The sequence below is a fragment of the Mus caroli genome, chromosome 5 (assembly GCF_900094665.2).
Source record: "Mus caroli chromosome 5, CAROLI_EIJ_v1.1, whole genome shotgun sequence".
Classification (NCBI taxonomy): domain Eukaryota; kingdom Metazoa; phylum Chordata; class Mammalia; order Rodentia; family Muridae; genus Mus; species Mus caroli.
This window is the reverse complement of record NC_034574.1, coordinates 30,741,977-30,759,884: the sequence shown is the minus strand read 5'-3', so window position 1 is coordinate 30,759,884 and position 17,908 is coordinate 30,741,977. Positions and strand designations below refer to the sequence as shown.

General features: G+C 51.8%; 1 protein-coding gene across 17 annotated transcripts in view; it reads right to left on the bottom strand.

Moving 5' to 3' along the window:
* Ablim2 (actin binding LIM protein family member 2) overlaps nt 1-17,908 on the bottom strand; it is a 124,094-nt gene that overhangs the window by 68,174 nt on the left and 38,012 nt on the right. For all 17 annotated transcript variants that reach the window (XR_003836711.1, XM_021161740.1, XM_021161743.1 and 14 more), the window contains exons 2-6: nt 15,387-15,530; nt 11,219-11,402; nt 6,638-6,753; nt 4,439-4,565; nt 1,489-1,582 (exon numbers count right to left, since the gene is read on the bottom strand). Coding sequence is in view for 16 of the 17 variants with exons in the window: in XM_021161740.1 (XP_021017399.1) it covers nt 1,489-1,582; nt 4,439-4,565; nt 6,638-6,753; nt 11,219-11,402; nt 15,387-15,530 (665 nt within the window). In the remaining variant the exon portion in view is untranslated. The remainder of the gene's footprint in view (nt 1-1,488; nt 1,583-4,438; nt 4,566-6,637; nt 6,754-11,218; nt 11,403-15,386; nt 15,531-17,908) is intronic.

Sequence of the window (17,908 nt, the reverse complement as noted above, 5' to 3'; positions counted from 1 at the left end):
ACTCTTCTTTACTTCAAAGAAAGATAGACAGCAATGTGGCTGACAAGGTGGACGGGTGCTTAGGTATAGGGGAAGGCAGGAATTTCAGACCCATAAGGGAAGACAGACATGGTACAAACATGGTTTCTTGAGCTTGAGGTCCTGGATGGGATGGCAGAGTGCAGGCCTTAATGTGCTAGGGGGAGGGACCCAGAGAGTCAGGGAGGCCAGGTGTGCTGTCTAGGGAGGTGAAATGACACAGTTGTTACAGTTGCAGCTGTCCCAAGGGCCTCTGTCCAGGCTGATCCTGGCAGCTGTTCTTTTTAATAGGCACCACTTAAGCTGTTTCAAAAGCTCCTAGGGGCACATGGCATTGAGGCAGGAGGATCGGGAATTGGAGGTCAACCTCAACTATGCAAGTTCAAAGCCAGCCTTGGGCTACATGAGACCCTGATTTAAAAAGAATAAAAAATAAAAAAATAATGGAAACAAAAACCACTGAGGAGGAAGTCTTGTTCAGAGAGGGAAACAGGGAAGGCTCCTGGGTGGAGTAAAAGTCCAGGGCAGTTGGAGGGAGAAGCAGGGGAAGGGGGATGGAACCAGGCTTATGTGGGATGGGACAGGTTGGTCTTTTGCCCTGATCCAGGATATGTCTGTACTAGCTGTGCTCCGCACCCAGGACAAGACTCATAGGACGCACAGGAGACCAAAGTCATAATCTTATTATATGACCCACTCCAACAGTGCAGAAGCAAGCAAAGCTTACGAAAGAGAGGCAGGACTGCCAGCCTGCCTCAGGGCTGGGGCAAGGCAGAGCCTTTCCAGATCTAGGTCAGCAAAGGCTAGAGAGGGAGAGGGTCAGAAGATGCTAACCCAGTGGTTCTCAACCTGTGGGTCTCCCGACCCCTTTGGGAAGGGGTCAAATGACCCTTTCACAGGGGTTGCATATCAGATATCCTGCATATCAGATATTTAAACTCATAACAGTAGCAAAATTACAATTATGAAGTAGTGACAAAAATAATTTTATGGCCTGGGGTCTCCACACCACAAGGAACTGTATAAAAGAGTCACACAGCATTAGGAAGGGTGAGAAGCACTACTCTAACCTAAAAGCAGGCAATTTGCAGTGACTGCCATGAACTATACAAGCGTTTGCAGTTCTGACCCAACATCCATGTTTCTGTGGATCTATCTGAAGGAAGATTGGGAGCACGGATGGAGCCTTGGGAAGAAGATATTCACTGTAGTCTTATTTACCACGCTATACCTAACAAGAGGGCCAGTCTAGCACATCCCAGGTCCCACTCGAGGAGGTGTGCGACACATGATGACACTCGCTTACACACTCGTGAGTGAGCAAAATGTCAACATGAACTCTGTGTGGACAAGAACAGGCTGACAGTGTGCTGAGGGTTCTGGGCACAGGGGAGGGACAGCTAGGGGGTTCAGCTCTGAGATTAGACCTCAGAGCACACCAGCCCGGCCGGCTGGCCACAGGCCTCTCACCTCTAGCACCCGGCCCGTGATGTACTTCTCACAGCCGTCGCAGCGGATGCCAAACTTGCTGTGATAATCAGCCTCGCAGTAGGGCAGCCCATCCCTGAAATGAGACAGGCAAGTCAGGAGGGCATGGGCTCACCCACTTGGCCCCCAACATGCACGAGAACTGCCCATCAACATGGAGACAGGGCGGCTTCCTCCCTACTCTGAGGGGACAATTCCTGGGCAGGTAGCATTCATTTGCCACCACGTGAGATATATGACAACCACCCACTTCCCATGTATTTATACAGAGGAGCAGGGGCCAGCCCTCCTGCCCACTGGATGACAGAGGAGAGAGGGAGGGCTCCAGAGACTGAGATAAGGAACAGAAGTAGCCCGGGAAGTGAAAGGTGCTAAGTCACAGACCTGGCTCTCCTCCCAGGTGCTTCTGACCAGGGGCCAGAGAGGGTGCAAACAAGGGTACCTCCCCGCTTGAGGACAAGGGTACAGGGGTGACTTAAAGCCCAGAAGCAAGTGCAACAAAACAGAAGGCCACAGGGCACCTCTGGCTGTAGGTGGAAGGCCCTGGGGTGAAGTCTGCCTTGTGCCTGTGTTTTCAAGTATGGCTGAATACCCAGTACAGCAGGTGTCGGTGTGGAGGGAGACATATGGAAGCTGTGCTCAGGAGAATGGCTGACTCTGTTCTGTATTAAATGAGCTAGGCATCAGCCCAGTATCATGGAGAGACAGTACAGACAGGAGATCTCCTAAGTTACCTATTCTTCTTCCTTGGCACTGTGAGCCTAGCAATAGATGAAGGGCCGCAAAGGTAGGGAGATAGGGCAGGCGGAAGGGAGGGCTTGAGGAGCAAGGAGGTTGCAGGTGGCCACACTCAAGATAGAAAGGGGGTTCTGGAAGGAGACAAGCAAACTGCCTTGAACCCAAATAGCATGTCCCAAGTGTGTTACTTAATGCCACCAGACATCAGCCCCTCCCACAGTAAAACGGGAGCAATGAGAGTGACGTCATCCTAAGACAAGGCGATGCTGGGGACAGGCTTAAGGAAATCACTGTCAGTACCCAAGACGACTGGTGTTGCTAGCTGTGGCTGTCTTCAGTCACAGGTCACCACCCAGCAGGAGTTGGTGTGGAGGTGACAGGAAGATGGACACCTGCCACTACAAAGCATGCACACTGCCGGGGCTGCAGCTCTTGTGAACTCTATCTAGACTTCCCACCGCTAGGACAAGCAGACTCAAGGCTGTCAGGGTTTAAACTGGGTACCACACTCCTTCTCTCAATGCCTGGACCCTCACAGTGTCCTAGAACGGATGCTCTGGGGATGGGTGCCCCTCAGCGTCTTTCCTTCACTGATCTCAACTCTCAGAGGTGCCTCTCAGAGAGAGGATGCAGACTGGGAGACCCCACAAGCCCATGTAGCCTCAGCAAACCCAGGAGGTTCTTAGATACCATCTCCATGGCAACACCAATGTGATCTCCCCCTCAGTTCTGGAGGCTGCTAAGTAACATGCTGGTGTGGGTGAGCCACCAACGCCCTGTGTGGGGTGGCACCTGATGGGGGGCAACACTGCCATTTTCTTCAAAGAGGCCTGCATAGCAGGCTCTGCCTGCCTGAGTCACTCCCCACAGTGTGGCTGTGACAGAGGCCAGGGGATTCAGGCTTTACAGAGTCATCCATCTGAATGAAAGGAAGCTCATTTTGGTTTGGGGACAATGTTTCATTTTGTGATCAACGTGTCACCTGGTATTATAATCCGGAACACAGAGAGGTCCCTGTTACTTGCTATTCAGCCCCTGCTGACAGAATATACTGTCAATCTGGATGACAGCATGAACATATTGGCCACTAGACTCTACACATGTGCTCCTGGACATTTGTGTAGATGTACATGCATGTTACATGTATGTGTTCACATTTGTATGCATTCATGGAAGGATGCATGTGCACCTGTGTGCATGCATGTGTGTACATGCATGTGTATGTGTATATGTGCATACACATGTGCATGTGTACATATGTGTGTGCATGTGTGTGTTTAAGTCTGTGCATGCATTTATGCACACACACTCCACTCTCTGTAATCGTATAGGGAATTTTTTCCACCCAATCAACCTTTATGTGGGTTCCAATTTTGAAGCATGGAAGAGGACTTTCCTATGCTTGTGGGGGGAGCTCCTCCAAGCCCCACCCCAACCCAACTCACTTCACTTACATTGTGGGAACCTTCTGCCTCACCTCCTTGATCCCAGGGTTAAAATATACCTCAGCTCATGACATGGTCCCACAGCCTCTGGCAAACGCTTGCTCCTCCTCAGGCACTGTGACCCCCTTAACAACATGTTGGGAGAGCACTGAGAAGTGGGTAGCAGACGTCCCAAAGTCCATCTCTGTAGATCAGAGCATCTGCCTGTAGGCTCCCATCATCCCATGGGATCAGCCAGCCCCATGAGTCCTTATGGCTAGTATCTATCAGCTGTTATGTGCCCCACAGGGTATCAGTGCCAGGAATGTCCAGGCACCAAGCAGGTGACAACATCCTGCAACAGAGAGGCAGGTGCTTTGTGTGTGCGTGTGTGTGTGTGTGTGTGTGTGTTGCTTTTTGAGACAGGGTTTCTTTATGTAGCCCTGGCTATCCTAGAACTCACTCTTTATACCAGGCTGGACTCAAACTCAGAGATCTGCCTGCCTCTGCCTTCCAAGTGCTGGGATTAAAGCGTGTGCCACCACATCTGGCTGAGAGACAGGTGTTTTGTGATGTCAGAGCTGGAGAACACAACCCACTTCATCAGGACTGCTGGGAAAGAAGATGAAGGCTATGGGGTCCAGAGCAAGTCCTGGCCCTTGCTGTTGGTCCAGTAGCAGGACTAGTCATTGCGCCAGGACTGGACACCCCTGCCCCACCGGCAGCATTAGGCAAGACCTTCCTGGGCTGGTTCTGCCCACCACACTCACTTGCTGATGTACTCTGCATTGAGGAGTTTCCCACAAGTCTTGCACTTGAAGCATCCCAAGTGCCAGTGCTTGTCCAAAGCCACCAGGGCCTGGCCATTCTTGATTTCTAAGCCACAGCCCCCACAACCTGGAACAGAGAACAAACACAGATACCTTCAGTGTGAGCCCAGAGGCCTCGTATTGCAGGGCCCCACAAACCCCCCAGGGGCACTCAGCATGACCTGGACTCAGCCCTCAGAATCTTAGGTCCCACAGACTCACCCAGGGCAGCCCTAGAGGAGAGGCCCAGGCACAGAGGTGTACTAAAAGGACCCTGTCTGGCAGTTGAAGGGAGCATTTGCGTAGCCCATGGCGGGGCTTGATCCTGTGTGAAGAGCATTGACCCTATGCAGCTAAGGCTGGAGACTGGAAGACCACGGAGGAGATGAGACCCAACCTCCTAAGAGACTGGCACAGAATCATGTCACACCAGGGTGCACTGGGGTCCAGGCTGGCCTGGGGCTGCAGAGTGGCATGCATGATCAAGTGTAAACCTGGGAAAGCAACCCCAAACCCATTCTTAGCTGGAGGCAGAATGGTAAACCTAACCATAATACCGCATCTCACCTAAGGGACTCAACCTTTCTGGAGTGGTCTGAACCCCATTCTCTCTTGCCCCTCCTCCTCCTGGCCCTGCATTCCCACCTGCCTGCAGTCCCCTCCTGGAGAGGTCTGAGTCCCAGCCTTCACCTCCACTCTGCCCTTACCTGCCTAGAGCCCCCTCGTGGGGATTCTCTTTGATCCACATATCCCAGTTCCTCCTCTGGCTATCTGGGGCCACTGGGTTTGAGATCTCTTCCCCTCTGCTCTCTGTTCTGACCCCTAATCCACCGGGGCCTATCCCAGATCCAGACAGCATCTTCTGCATCTGTCCTGTTCATCTCTGCTTTCTCTCTCTGAACCCCACAGCATCCATGAAGACCAGCATTTATCATTGTGTGGTAGTATCCTGGTCTGAGCCTTGATCTGGATCCCAGGAGCCTCTTCTCTCTCAGCTGTGCCCAGCCCTACTCCACATTCCTGGGGGCCCTGGGCCTCATGTCCCAACCCTGTTCTGCTAAGCCAGCTGGTCCCTACACACAGGGAGCTGCTACACTGAGGCCCTTTTCATTCACTGGAGGATGTGTGGGAGCTATCAGCAAATCGGAACAGGCAGGGGGTGTAGGATGAGCATGCAGGGGTACCTGTGGGGGCGTGTATCCCATATGCATGTATCTGTTTCAGGGTGTATACATATATTACATGCTGTGTACATACAGCCAATGTGGGCATACTGCCTCTTAGTATCCAGGCCTGGATTCCAGGACCCCCCTGAACACTAAAGTCCTGTCTAGGGGGAGGCATAGCCTTTGCACATCAGTACACACCTCCCACATGCTTAAAGCATCTTTGACCAGTGCTATCTGGAGTACACAGACACAAAGTGAGCAGTCACCACACTGCACTCCCTGGAAATCAGGACAAGGAAGATGTCTGCACGTGCTCAGTATAGACAGTTTTGGGTTTTGTTTGTTGACACAACATGTGGGTAGCACATGTTGGGTTCCAACTCACTACAACCGAGGATGGCTTTGAACTTGTGATCTTCCTGCCTCTACCCTGTAAGTGATAGGATTCCAGGGACACTGAACCATGCAGGGTTTTATGTGGTGCTGAGCCACATTCTGTGAGCTCCATGCCAGCAGCTCCCAGGCAGGGATGATTTTCTTCCCAGGCGGATTTTAACAAGATCTGGAGACTTTTATGATCCCTCCAAATGGGCGCAGGCCTCTGTGTATGCAAGCAGGACATGGGGGAGACGCTGGGCCTCTTGCTTAGCCCCTTACTGTAGTGAGAATTAGGAGTTTTGGTTTCCTTAAAAAGTGCAGAAATATTATAAGACTATGTTTTTTATTTAGTTGCAGGTGTGGGGATGTGGGGCAGCTCCGCAGCAGCTGACTGTGATTTGCCTCCTGCTCTGGCAGAGGCGTGGTTTTGCCAGCTGCTGATGGTTTCTGCAATTGTGAGACGTTTGGAATTATGAGAAATTTTCAGAGGCTATATAAATGCTAGGACGCAGATAGGTGGAGTGGGTGGTTGCTGGTTGTTCAGGGAGGGAGGTGGTTGTTAGTTCCAGTTTGTTAGTAGTCGTGCTCAAAGAGGATGCCTGGTCACACTTACTCCGGAGGCCCTGGGCCACGTGAGCACTGTTGCCCAGCAATGTGGGTGGGGAACACTTCTGGCACACACACTCCTTCCCGTTGAAGGTCACACGGTCCCCAGGAGGAAAGGGCAGCCTGAAATGAGAGTGGACATCCTGTCAGCCACCTCCAGTGCTTCTCTCCTGCTGTCACTTCAAGGCATGGTTTCCCGACTCAGCAGACAATACTCTTTCTGGGGGACAGAGAACCTAGGCAGACTAGGCTGGGCCCAGGTCCCTGCCTTGCTGCCTGGTCCTGCAACCTTCTTAGCTGCCCCGTGTGCCCTGCATCTCATAGATGTCCGCACCTGTCACCTGCTAGTGGTGTGGTCTGAAAGATATCATGTCCTAACATGATAAACCTTCCCCGGATAAGGAGACTTTAGGATTGAGAGAGAGTCCCTGACAATCTCTAAAGTGTGCTCAGTCATATTCTAGCTGTGCAACTTAGAGTACGTTTCTCAGTCTCTCTGTTCCTGTATCTCATATGCAAGGGAAGACTCCTGCATGCATCACAGGCTTGCTCTCTATTCCGACATCCCTTATGGAGCGTGCTAGCTTAGACGCCAGGGCTGTGAGTGCCCAGCGGCCATCCAATCTACAAGCTTAAGTGGAGATGCACTCTAAACACCTGGCCAGAGCTAAAGGTCCGTGGCTCTCTCCCCAGACCTCACTCCCTACATTCCAGACAACAGGGCCATATTGTGAGTGTTTTGTTCAGCAACATACTGCCCAGATCTGCCCAGGTGGCTGCTCTGTATGTCACCGGTCTGTTCTTTTTCAGGGATGAGCACTACTCCATTGCATATGTTGAAGGGAACTTGGGCTGTTCCAATTTTTTTCTTGTTGCTATGACAAAATGTCCAACAAGAAGCAACTTATCTTGGCTCACAGTTCAAGAGGAGAAGCCCATCATGTTGAGGAAAGCATGGAGATAGGAGTGGACAGTGCTGTCTACACTGTTCTGCGCCAGGAGGTAGGAGTGACTGGAAAATGGGGCCAGGTTATAGCGCCTAAGCACATACCCCTGTGAGCCACTTCCTCCAGCAAGGCTCTACCTCCTAAAGGTTCCGCAACCTTCCCAAACAGCACCACCAGCTGGAGACCAAATGTACAAACACATGAGCCTCTGGAGGGGACCTTTTTACCCCAGCCAGCAGGGTCTATCCTCAGAGCCCTGGCTCTCTACCTGTAATAGATTTTATGTTCATCTGTTCTGATGCAGAACTTGAGTCTAGAGCCAAGGCTAGTCTTAAACTTGGGATCCTTCTGTCTCAAGCCCCTCAGGGCTGGGATTGCAGGTTGTGCGCTGACCGGCCTGGCTGCCTTGAGGTTCTGTTGATATCTTTTCACATGATTTCCCTCCAGTCTGCAAAACCGTCACTCTGTCACAGGGCAGGCCCAGCCCGCGGGGGGCCAAACTCACTCAGCTCTTGTGTGTCCACTTACGATTTGCCTTTATCTTTTTTTTTTTTTTAATGGTGCTCACTATTCTCTTGCCCCATTGTATAATCCAACGAGGTTGCTGTGCCCAGAGCCGTGACACCATCACCATGATCAATTTTGGAACATTTTAATTGCCATTTAAAATGGCATCTTAATCAGCAAGCTCAACTCTGGGTCAGTTTACCCATCCCTCAGATTGGCCTTGGGCTGTGAGTCTGGCCTTCTTTTTCAGAAGGGTTTTGGCTAACTACAGCACTGTTTGGTGGGTTCCTTTGGGCACTTACAGACATCTTCTTCCTGTTTCCCAGCATGCATAGCTCCTGGGGGAGGTCTGAGCACCTCTGCAGACACGGTGGTTCTTTGGTGATTTCTGTTGTGGTAGTAGTGTTTTTCCTGCTATTTTTAGATTCCTTTCTTTTCTCTTTTTTCTTGCAAATCTTTTGTAGTGTGGCTGTGCACAGCTGGGGAGTTCTCACTGGGATGTTGTATGTAGGGTTGACTGTGGATATCTGGGTATACTCTCTTGCCTGTGAACATCACTTTTTAGGGTCACTGCGATTTTGGGGCTGTAGGTTTCTAGCTTTCAGCAAATCTAGACAATCTTCATCCATTATTTTAAAAGGTTTTTTTGTTTTTTGGTCTCCCCTGCCTACACAAGCATGCAGACAGACTTACAGACCAATGGACAGGCAGACAGTGGCTCTACATCCACTCCCCTGTGTACCAGTGTGGAAGTGTCTACTGCTATACTTGGATTTCCAGTCACTTGTCACATGTGCCTGATCGCTTCAGGAGTTACATGTTTGACTCCTGAGTGGCCTTCTGGACACACTGTCCTTGAAACAGTGACAGAGTGGACATGGCTGCTCCCATGTCCAGACCTGCCGATGTCACCCTGGTGGTCTCCGCTAACTTCTTCCAGGTTTTGGTTGGTGGCTCATCTGGAGGTCCACACTTCCGAGTAAATCCCGGATGCCACAGACTCTGCAGTTGGGTGCGGGGCTCTCACACCTTCCTGTAAGGAGGTTGGGCTCAGGAGGTTGCCAGCTTCTAGGGACATCCTGAGGAGGCTCACCTTTCACCTGCAGAGTGGGTACACAGCAGCCCCTGCTCCAGGGCTGTCTGAACCCTAGCAATACGGCCCACCCCTGCAGTGACCAGCAAGGTCCTCAGGGCTTAGAACTCAGTGTCCCCTGGAGACTGTACACTCACGGCAACCTTGTTGGCCCTCACCCACTGATGGCTCGTGTTCACTGTCAGCTTGACTGGATTGAGAAACATCTGGCAACCTTTACAGTACACCTCTGGGTGTGGACACCTCTGGGTGTGGACACCTCTCGGTATGTACTGTATCTGAGTGTTTCCAGAAGGGAAGTTCATCTTGAATGTGGGCAGCTGCAGCATTGTGCATCCATTCATTGTGTCACTGTAGACGGAGTCTTCTGAAGCCATGGCGGGGGGGGGGGGGGGGGGGGGGGCGGGGAGCATGGTTCTTCCTTCTAAAGCATTTCACTTGGGCAACTGTCATCACAGAGTAGAGTCCTCTTGATGGAGACAGGTAGGCATTTGGCCTGAGACTTGGCAGGGCCCACTCTCTCCCCTTGTCTCACACGTCCTGACATACCACCCTTCCACTCACTATCTCACCCTGGCCAGGAAACACAATCACTCTATTCTCCACTCCAGATTCAACCTCCATCAGGAAGCAGGAATCTGACCTGTGCTTTGCTGCCTCTGAACTTGGGCCCCAGCTCCAGCCAACTGTGTGGTGTCTAGCCTGGCTGTGTGTGCAGTGGCAGAGCCCCACCCCGACCTATAACCTGAACAGCGCTGTCTGTCGTCACTTGTAATACACTGGGGACCTCTGATCCATCCACACTAGAGAGCACACAGCAACCCTTCCATGGAAAATGTCCCCCGTAGAGCTTCCTCCTCTTGATGTCTTCTGGTCAAAGGCTCAACTCTGGCCTTGGGTACATGCTGTGACCACAGATGGCTACTTGGAAAGGATGCTGGAAAACATCACAAGCCGGACACTGATGCTGGAAAACACCGATGCTCACTCTACTCTTCACTCTCGCCTGTGTTTGTTGGCCAGAGGCCTCAGGGAGGCTGACACTGGTCAGAAGGCACAGGTGACCATAGGCCTTGCAGAGTGGCATCCAGACCCTTCACGGGGAGTTCAGTTGCTCTATGCCAGGTACCAGGGACCAGAAGCAGGCCTCCTAGTCCCAGCCCTCTCCCAGCCACCTCTATGAGATCATACCACAGTGTTGGGCAGGACACAGCCCTGGGCCAGGATGGGTCAGGTTGCAGAAGGCCAGGACACAGGGAGAGAAGGAGGGAGGAACTTACTGAGTGGGCAGGAAGGAGAAGAGAGGGGGAAGAGGAAGGGTGACTCAATGAGTGCTCCACAGGACCTGCCTTCCCCTTCTGGAGGAATCTAAGAAGCTGAGATAACAGATCCAGAGCCAATGCTGGTGGAGCCCTAGGCCAGCAGCACCCATGGATTGAGTGAAGGAAGGGATGAAGGAATACATGGATATAAGAGGCTGAGACACCTCTAGGAAGGATCAGGAGCTTGGAGAAGGCTCCAGGGGTGCTGGGGAGACAGGTGGATGAGGGTGAGGAGAGGGCAGTGTCACATGTGGAGTCCTGAGCCAGGACACTGGCTAGGTAGATTTGAGGACAGTAATATGTGAGGCATCTGTAGATAGGGTGTGGCACCTGCAGGTTGGGACACAGGGAGTAGAGCCTGGGCCTGTGAGAGTGGGAGGGCAGGGCAGGCTAACACCTGGGCAGCCATGGCAGGAAGCAATGTTGAAAAGATAGAGCTGAAAACAAGGACAAGGACAGGCTAGGGATGGCCACCTTGGAGACCAGAGGTAGCCAGGGTGTGCTGCGGGGTTGGGCAGGGGCAGCCGGGGCCTGCTAGGAGCCAAAAGATGGTCATGGGTAGGAGGAAGGGCCCAGGTAAGGGGTTAGGGTGTGTGATGGGGCTGAGCTAGGGAGGCTAGAAGGCTTGGAGGAGGATGCGTGAAGATGGAGTGGAGCCAGGGCTGGGGGTAGATGTGCAAGGAGGTAGAGGCTGGCAGAGCAGAGGCTAGACCACTTACCTGCAGACAGCACACACGAAGCAGTCAGGGTGGTAGGTCTTCCCAAGCGCCGACACCACTTCGCCTTCAATGAAGCGGTCACAGCTGAAGCAGCGAGTGCCATAGAGCCGCTGGTAGTCACGTGTGCAAATGTGCTCACCCTGCCTCACGAAGAAGCCACCCTCAGCCAGGTCACAGCCACACGCTGTGGAGAAGATCAAAGATTGGGTCAGTGGAGTGACCAACTCATGCCTCGTGGAGATCTGAGACCAGCCCACTCGATGCAAGCTTCTACAAATCCAAATGGCTAAGTAGACCTGGGATGGGGCTCCAGGGACAGACACAGGCTCCCCTGCTAGCATAGAGTCAAGTGTATTTCCCATACAGAAGCTTCCAGAAAGAAGCACTGAGAAACGGAGGACAGGACTAGCTTCCCAACCTTGCTGGGATATGATGAGGCTATTTCACCTCTGAGATCCTGTGAGCCCCTCCAAGCTGTTCCAGTGGTGGAAGAAGAGGTTAAGCAGGGTGCATATGTACATGAGAGAAAGAGACAGAGGTAGAGAGACAAGGAGAGATACAGAGACAGATAGACAGATAGACAGACAGACAGTGGATAGCTTTCCACTCTATGCTCTGCTCTGGGCTGAAGGTCCTAGTGAAGGACAAGTGAGCCATTACATGGTCCCCAAGTCCACAGGGAAACTTCCCACTGCCTCCCCCTTTCTTCTGGGCTCCCACAGTCCTGAACCCCTGACTCCTGTAATATGGCAAGGCCAGATCCAGAGCAGGAGAACCTACAGGCTCACTGTAAGTCACTAGTCCCTTCTCCTAACACCCAGCTCCAGATTGCTGTGCCTAGTGGAGGACTTGCAGAGAGGACCTGCAGGCTGTAGACTGAAGTATCTACCCTGGGACTACTGGTCACCAACAGCTGGTGGGCCCCAGTCAACTTCTGAGGACATAGTATGTTCCTTCCTCATACCCTCTAGCCCCAGAAGCACGTGTGAGCCAGCCATTCAATGTCTCAGATGGAAAATGGTCAATGCCATTTTCAGAGCTGTGGCTGCTGGTGTAAGAGCTGCCCCACCCCCCCCCGTGTCATGTGCATGCACAGAGGAATGCCACTGTGAAACCTAGACTACTGCATCCTAATAGCCCACTATCCTAGCCTATGGCTGCCACTGCCATCGCTTCTACCAAAGGCTAGATGCCAGCCTGGGGCCTTGCTGGATTCCTTCTCCACACCCAGTCTGGGAATGAAACCCAAGGTCTAATCATGTCCCACCAAAGATCAAACAAATATCCCTTCTGCAAGAACAGGCCATGGGGCTGACAGAGCTGCACAGGATTATATTGCGGTGCCTTGGAGACAAGACAGTGTCACAAATACTCAAGGTGCTGACTCTGGGCTGTGTCTGCCTGTCACAGCTGTGACAACACTGCTCAGTCCTTAGAGGAGAAATGTGTGCAGGGGCAGAGACGTAGGCTCGAGTGAGCCCCACTGCAGCACAGGGAGAGGAACACAGATAGCTGAGAGACTCCACCGACTCCTGGCCCTGCTGCCTCAGCCGTCTGCTAGCTCCTAGCTGCCTTAAGGATCCCAAGGTCACCCTAAGACAGTGACATCTCAGACCTCTGCTCCTAAAAATAAAAAGTCCAAGTTCACCAGTAACTCTAGTCCCTCATGGAGACAATGCGCTCTATCATGTTACAGTGTGAAAAGGATCAAGTTCAGAGGCCTGGAGGGCTTGGGGAACACAGGGGTTGGCAGCAGTGGGTAAGAAGGCAGGCTCAGGGTCACTTCCTGGAATTAATTCTTCCTTCCTTTCTTTCTTCCTTGTTTCTTTGTTTCTTTCTTTCTTTGTTACTTTCTTTCTTCCTTCCTTCCTTTCTTCCTTGTTTCTTTGTTTGTTTGTTTCTTTCTTCCTTTGTTTTTGTTTGTTTGTTTCTTTCTTTCTTCCTTCCTTTCTTTCTTCCTTTGTTTCTTTGTTTCTTTCTTCCTTTGTTTCTTTGTTTGTTTCTTTCTTTCTTTGTTTCTTCCTTTTCTTTTCCTTTCTTTCTTTCTTTCTTTCTTTCTTTCTTTCTTCCTTTTCTTTTCCTTTCTTTCTTTCTTTCTTTCTTTCTTTCTTTCTTTCTTTCTCCCTTTCTTTTTTAATTTGTACTTGTTCATATGTGTATGGTGACCAGAGGTCAATGCCAGGTGTCTTCCTCAAGTTGTCCTCCATATTTGTTTTTGAGACAATGTCTCTCGGATTCAGCTGTGCTGGCTTCCCAGTGAGCTCCAGGCATCTTCCTGCCTCTGCCTACCCACAAGCACTGGGTTAAGCAGATGCACACCCACATCTAGCCTTTTCTGTAGGTGTTGGGGCTCTGCAGTCAGGCTGCAGAGAGTGGCTGCTGTTCCCTGGAGTAAAGCTTCCCCAGAGCCAATGTGTCCTTTCCTCTGGGGAGGGACAGTTTGGAGCTGTGTGCAATGGCAGGCTCTCTGTGTGGTGGCTCTCTAACCTGCAACTCACGCCCACTCTGTGGAGCCTGAGGCATGAGTTTTCCTAGCAATGCTGGGAATAAAGTATCACATCCTCATTTCTTTCTCCAAACAGCTGTAGTCATCATTGTGGGGTCGCTACCACAAAGAGTGCTGGCTTTTGTCATGTGTAGTAGTAGAGGAAGGACTAGAAAGATGGGGTATCATTGTAAGAATGCATCAGGGCCAAGATGTCTGAGATGCCGAGAACCCCCTCAATCCGGGTGGCTCTTGAGACAATGAAAGCCAACTGCGTATGCCCTAGGACAAGGACTCTGAAGGCTTCAGCTGAAGGCAGATCCCTCAGGATCCAAGCATAAAGTAAGAGCTAGCTCAGGCTATCCCTGTCACTACCATACAGACCATGTTTCTCCTGCGGAGGCTGATGGTACAGAGCTGACAATACCAAGAGTGTTTTGGGGTGGCCCTTCCTGCAGAAAATTCTCTTTTCAAACACCAGGAAGGCTCAGCCAGTGTGGAGCCCCACAAACAAATGCCCAGGCACTTCTATGGGTTCAGGGGCCATGGGGGTGGGGTGGGCTGGAATCAAAACCCGAGAAGCTCCGAGCTCCATCTCCCCTCTCTGGGGTCAGTCACCAGCCCCTCCCCACAGCTGACCTGGTAGTGTCGCCTCCTGCCAAGGGCAGCCTTGTTCTTGCATGACACATTTCTATCTTCAAGTCAGAGTCAAATGTTATCTCCTCTGTGGACTCTTTTCTGGAAGCCTCTGGACTCTCCTCTGAGCCTCCATATCCCAAGGATTTGCCTCCTATTCTTTCTATCCAAACAGTCAAGTTAACATCCCCTCCATTCACTGAGGGTCCCTGAGGCCAAGGCAGTACCAGTCCCCATACAGCCCAGGTGATCACCACTGCCAAGGCCGGGGCCAGGCACATAGGGCTGCAAACCAGCATTCCTTTAACACCGCCAGCTCTGTGAGTCTGGATGCCATGTCCAGTGGGTGGGTCCTACTCACTGTACCCTGTGGGTAGTTTTCTCACATTTCCAGGGTGTTGGGTGGAGACATGCTTGGTCCCCAGCATGCACACCAAATGCAGGGCAGAGGAGAAGGCTCCAAAGCAGGTCACATTCCCTGCAGAGCCGTGGCTCACGGCTTTAGCCCCCTTGTCCTCACCTTCTTGATTTAAAACCATTGTATTTTTAGGCTACTTTTTATAAGCAAGGAAAAACCAATGACTTTCATTTAGAACATTTTCAGTACTACTACATGAGAGATGCGGCGGGATCTGGTGTGGCGAGCTCCCCTGAACCCCAACTACTGATTTTGCACAGCAAGCAAAGGTTACTGATACTCTGGTTAGTGCCCTGGTGACCCAAAGATGGCTTCCCTGATCCTGGGCCAGCCTCATGATCTGCAGACCCGGAGTCTCCCGACCCCCACTCCCACCCCCTGAGGATTCCTTTGCCACACCAGATGGCTCAAAACTCTGCAGAAGCTCCGTGTGTCCAGAGAGCTTTCTGGACGGAGAAAAAGGGAAAAGGGTGTCTGGGAAGCCTGGTTTGGGGCACTCTGGCTGAGAAGCCTGGCTCAGGTCACTCCGTGGCCGAGCATGGGCCACAGAAAAGCTCAGCTCACAACCTTAACCCCTCTTGTCCTCACCTTCTTGATTTAAAAGCACTGTATCTTTAGGTTGCACTCACCTTTGCACACGAAGCACCTAATGTGGAAGTACTTGTTCTGCACACGCAGCACCTCTCCCTTGCACACATTCCCACAGGTGTTACACAGGATCGCAGTGCTGGCCGGCTTCTCCAGTGGGGCATGAGCAGCCTGGGGCTGCGACACTGTGGGGAGAAAGGAGTCAGGTTAAAGTGAGGGGCACTCAGCACAGGGAGAGCAAACAGAAGGCCTTCCAGCATGCCCCTACCCACAGGGCTGGTCCCATAGGGAGTAAGGTGGTGGTCCATCTCCTCCTTCCATCTGGGATCAAGTGACACTCAGGTTGTATGACAGGTGACAGTTCTGAGAGCCAAAACCATTGTGGGCTCTGTTTGTGGTTATTCTGCCCAGTGAGCTGTCTTATCCCTCTCTCTGCATACTTATCTATGACATCCCAATATGTCCCTGTGTACCTCTAGAGTTGCAAGGCAACTTCTGTCCCCTCCTGAAGAGCAGCTAACCCTTGTTGCATCCACCTGGCATAACTTTGACACTCAGAGTCTAAGAGCAGCATCACTTCCAGAGAACCTAGCCACCTCTCAGCCTTGGGACCCTTAGCCTCTTCTTCAAAATCAGCTGCAACATTCTGAGAGCTGGTTTCACTCTTCCTTTGGGTTCCATAACATGGGAGTAAACATTGTTAGTGTCCCCTGAGAGTCAGCCACAGCCAGGTAGGCTGCTGAAGGAAGCATTAAAAACCAGGGCTATGGTTCAAGAGCCAGGGTTATACTATAGTCCCAGGACCAGGCATGACTATCCACCCCTCCCCCTACTGCCTGCTAAAGCATCTGCAGATGTCAGTTCACAGGATGCTGCATCATGATGTGGAAGCCTTAGGTCTACCCCTCAATTGCCCTGTACCTGGGAAGTGTCCAAAGACTCTCAAGTTTTAGCTTGAAGGAAAAACCAGTTGACTGGAGGAACTAAAGAGCCACAAGCCCCAGGTTGCCACACAGGGACCAAATGGGTCTGCAGTCAGAGGGGAGGGATTGACTAGATAGACCGCACAATTGGCAATGCACAGACCTCGCTATCCCAGCAATGTACCTAGATGTCTGTTGGAACATTATAACTATGTATGGGACTTGGGGTCTCTGGAGCTTAGACATGAGCTAAGGAGACAAAGGAGAGGTCATTGGCTGTTCAGTATGGCTTGATGACATCAAAGGACATTTCTTAGAGATGTGATTAAGGACTAGGTCAGAGAGGTACAGGATAGCTAATCTTGACAAGGAAGGACCATGAGCCATGAGAGCTGGCATCTCCAGAAGCCAGCAAAGGTGAGGTGAAGTTTCCATCATCAAGTACAGAAAAATATAGGCACAGCCTCAGCTCAAACCTGCCCAACCATCCAACGCTGCTCACCTTCACTACTGCAGCCACGGGACACAGGCAAGTGATGGTGGGGACAAGATGGTGCACTCTGGCCATCTGCCCCTCTCCCTTGTAGTAGGCAGGACCCACCATTAGCCACAGCAGCCCATCAGGGTAATCTTAGTCAACCACTGTCTGAAGCATCACACTGAGAACAAATGTGCAGCCATGTCCAGGGACCATAGATGCAGGGTGGGGATCCACGACTCACAGCCACGTGCCAGGGACCCAACTCCATCCACCACATAACCAGGGTCCACGTGTCACAGTCAGTCAAACAGAAGGCAGTTGCTATCTCCAGTAATAGCCCAGGGGCTAATCCATAGCTCTGCAGCATGATCCAGCAAGGCCAGGATGTGACTGCTCACCTATAGCTGCTGCCTGGCCTTTCCTCTGCCTCCTACCTAGGATCACCATAGAAGCCAAACTACCCCTAACCTGCCCCTCAGACATCTGCCTTCAGTTGGTGTTTCAGCTTACCCAGTCTGCTATCCACCATGGGCCTCACTTCATCCTCCCTCTGCCACAGGGCTTTTTCCACCCTCTGTGACCTATGTCACTCTGATGACCGCAGTGACAGTGGTGTCCCCGCAGCAGCGACATGATACAGCCCACATCCCTTGCTGTTGGGTGCAGCCATTTCCCCTTCATCCCCACACCCTCTCAGCACCTCGGCCATGATGGTACCACACCAGCCCTGTAACCCCTTCCCTATTGAATCGGATCAGAAACACCAATTCATAGTAGAGAAAGCTGGTGGGAGACCAGAGAGCCAGGCCCTCTGGCTCAGCTGGATTTCGAGAGGCTCAGTGTGGCCAGGCCCTTCAGCTATGTATAGGAAGCACAGTTGGAGTCATTCACAGCTGTGCATAGCTGGGTCACTGAGGGGGGCTCTTGTGATGCAGGGTGGGGTGGCTCTCCAGAACTTCTATGTCCATCCAGTTTGGGACACAAAGGACAATGGGCAGCATCTTCTCATGATCAGACAAGACAGGGATTATATGATGGGAATCTGGCTCAAGGCCAGGTGGAGTGAGAAGTCATGTTCAGATTTGGGGCTCCCATGGACTGTGGGGTTACACGAGCGTGGAATGTAGTCTCAGCTCTGCCTCTTGTGGGATTGCGACCT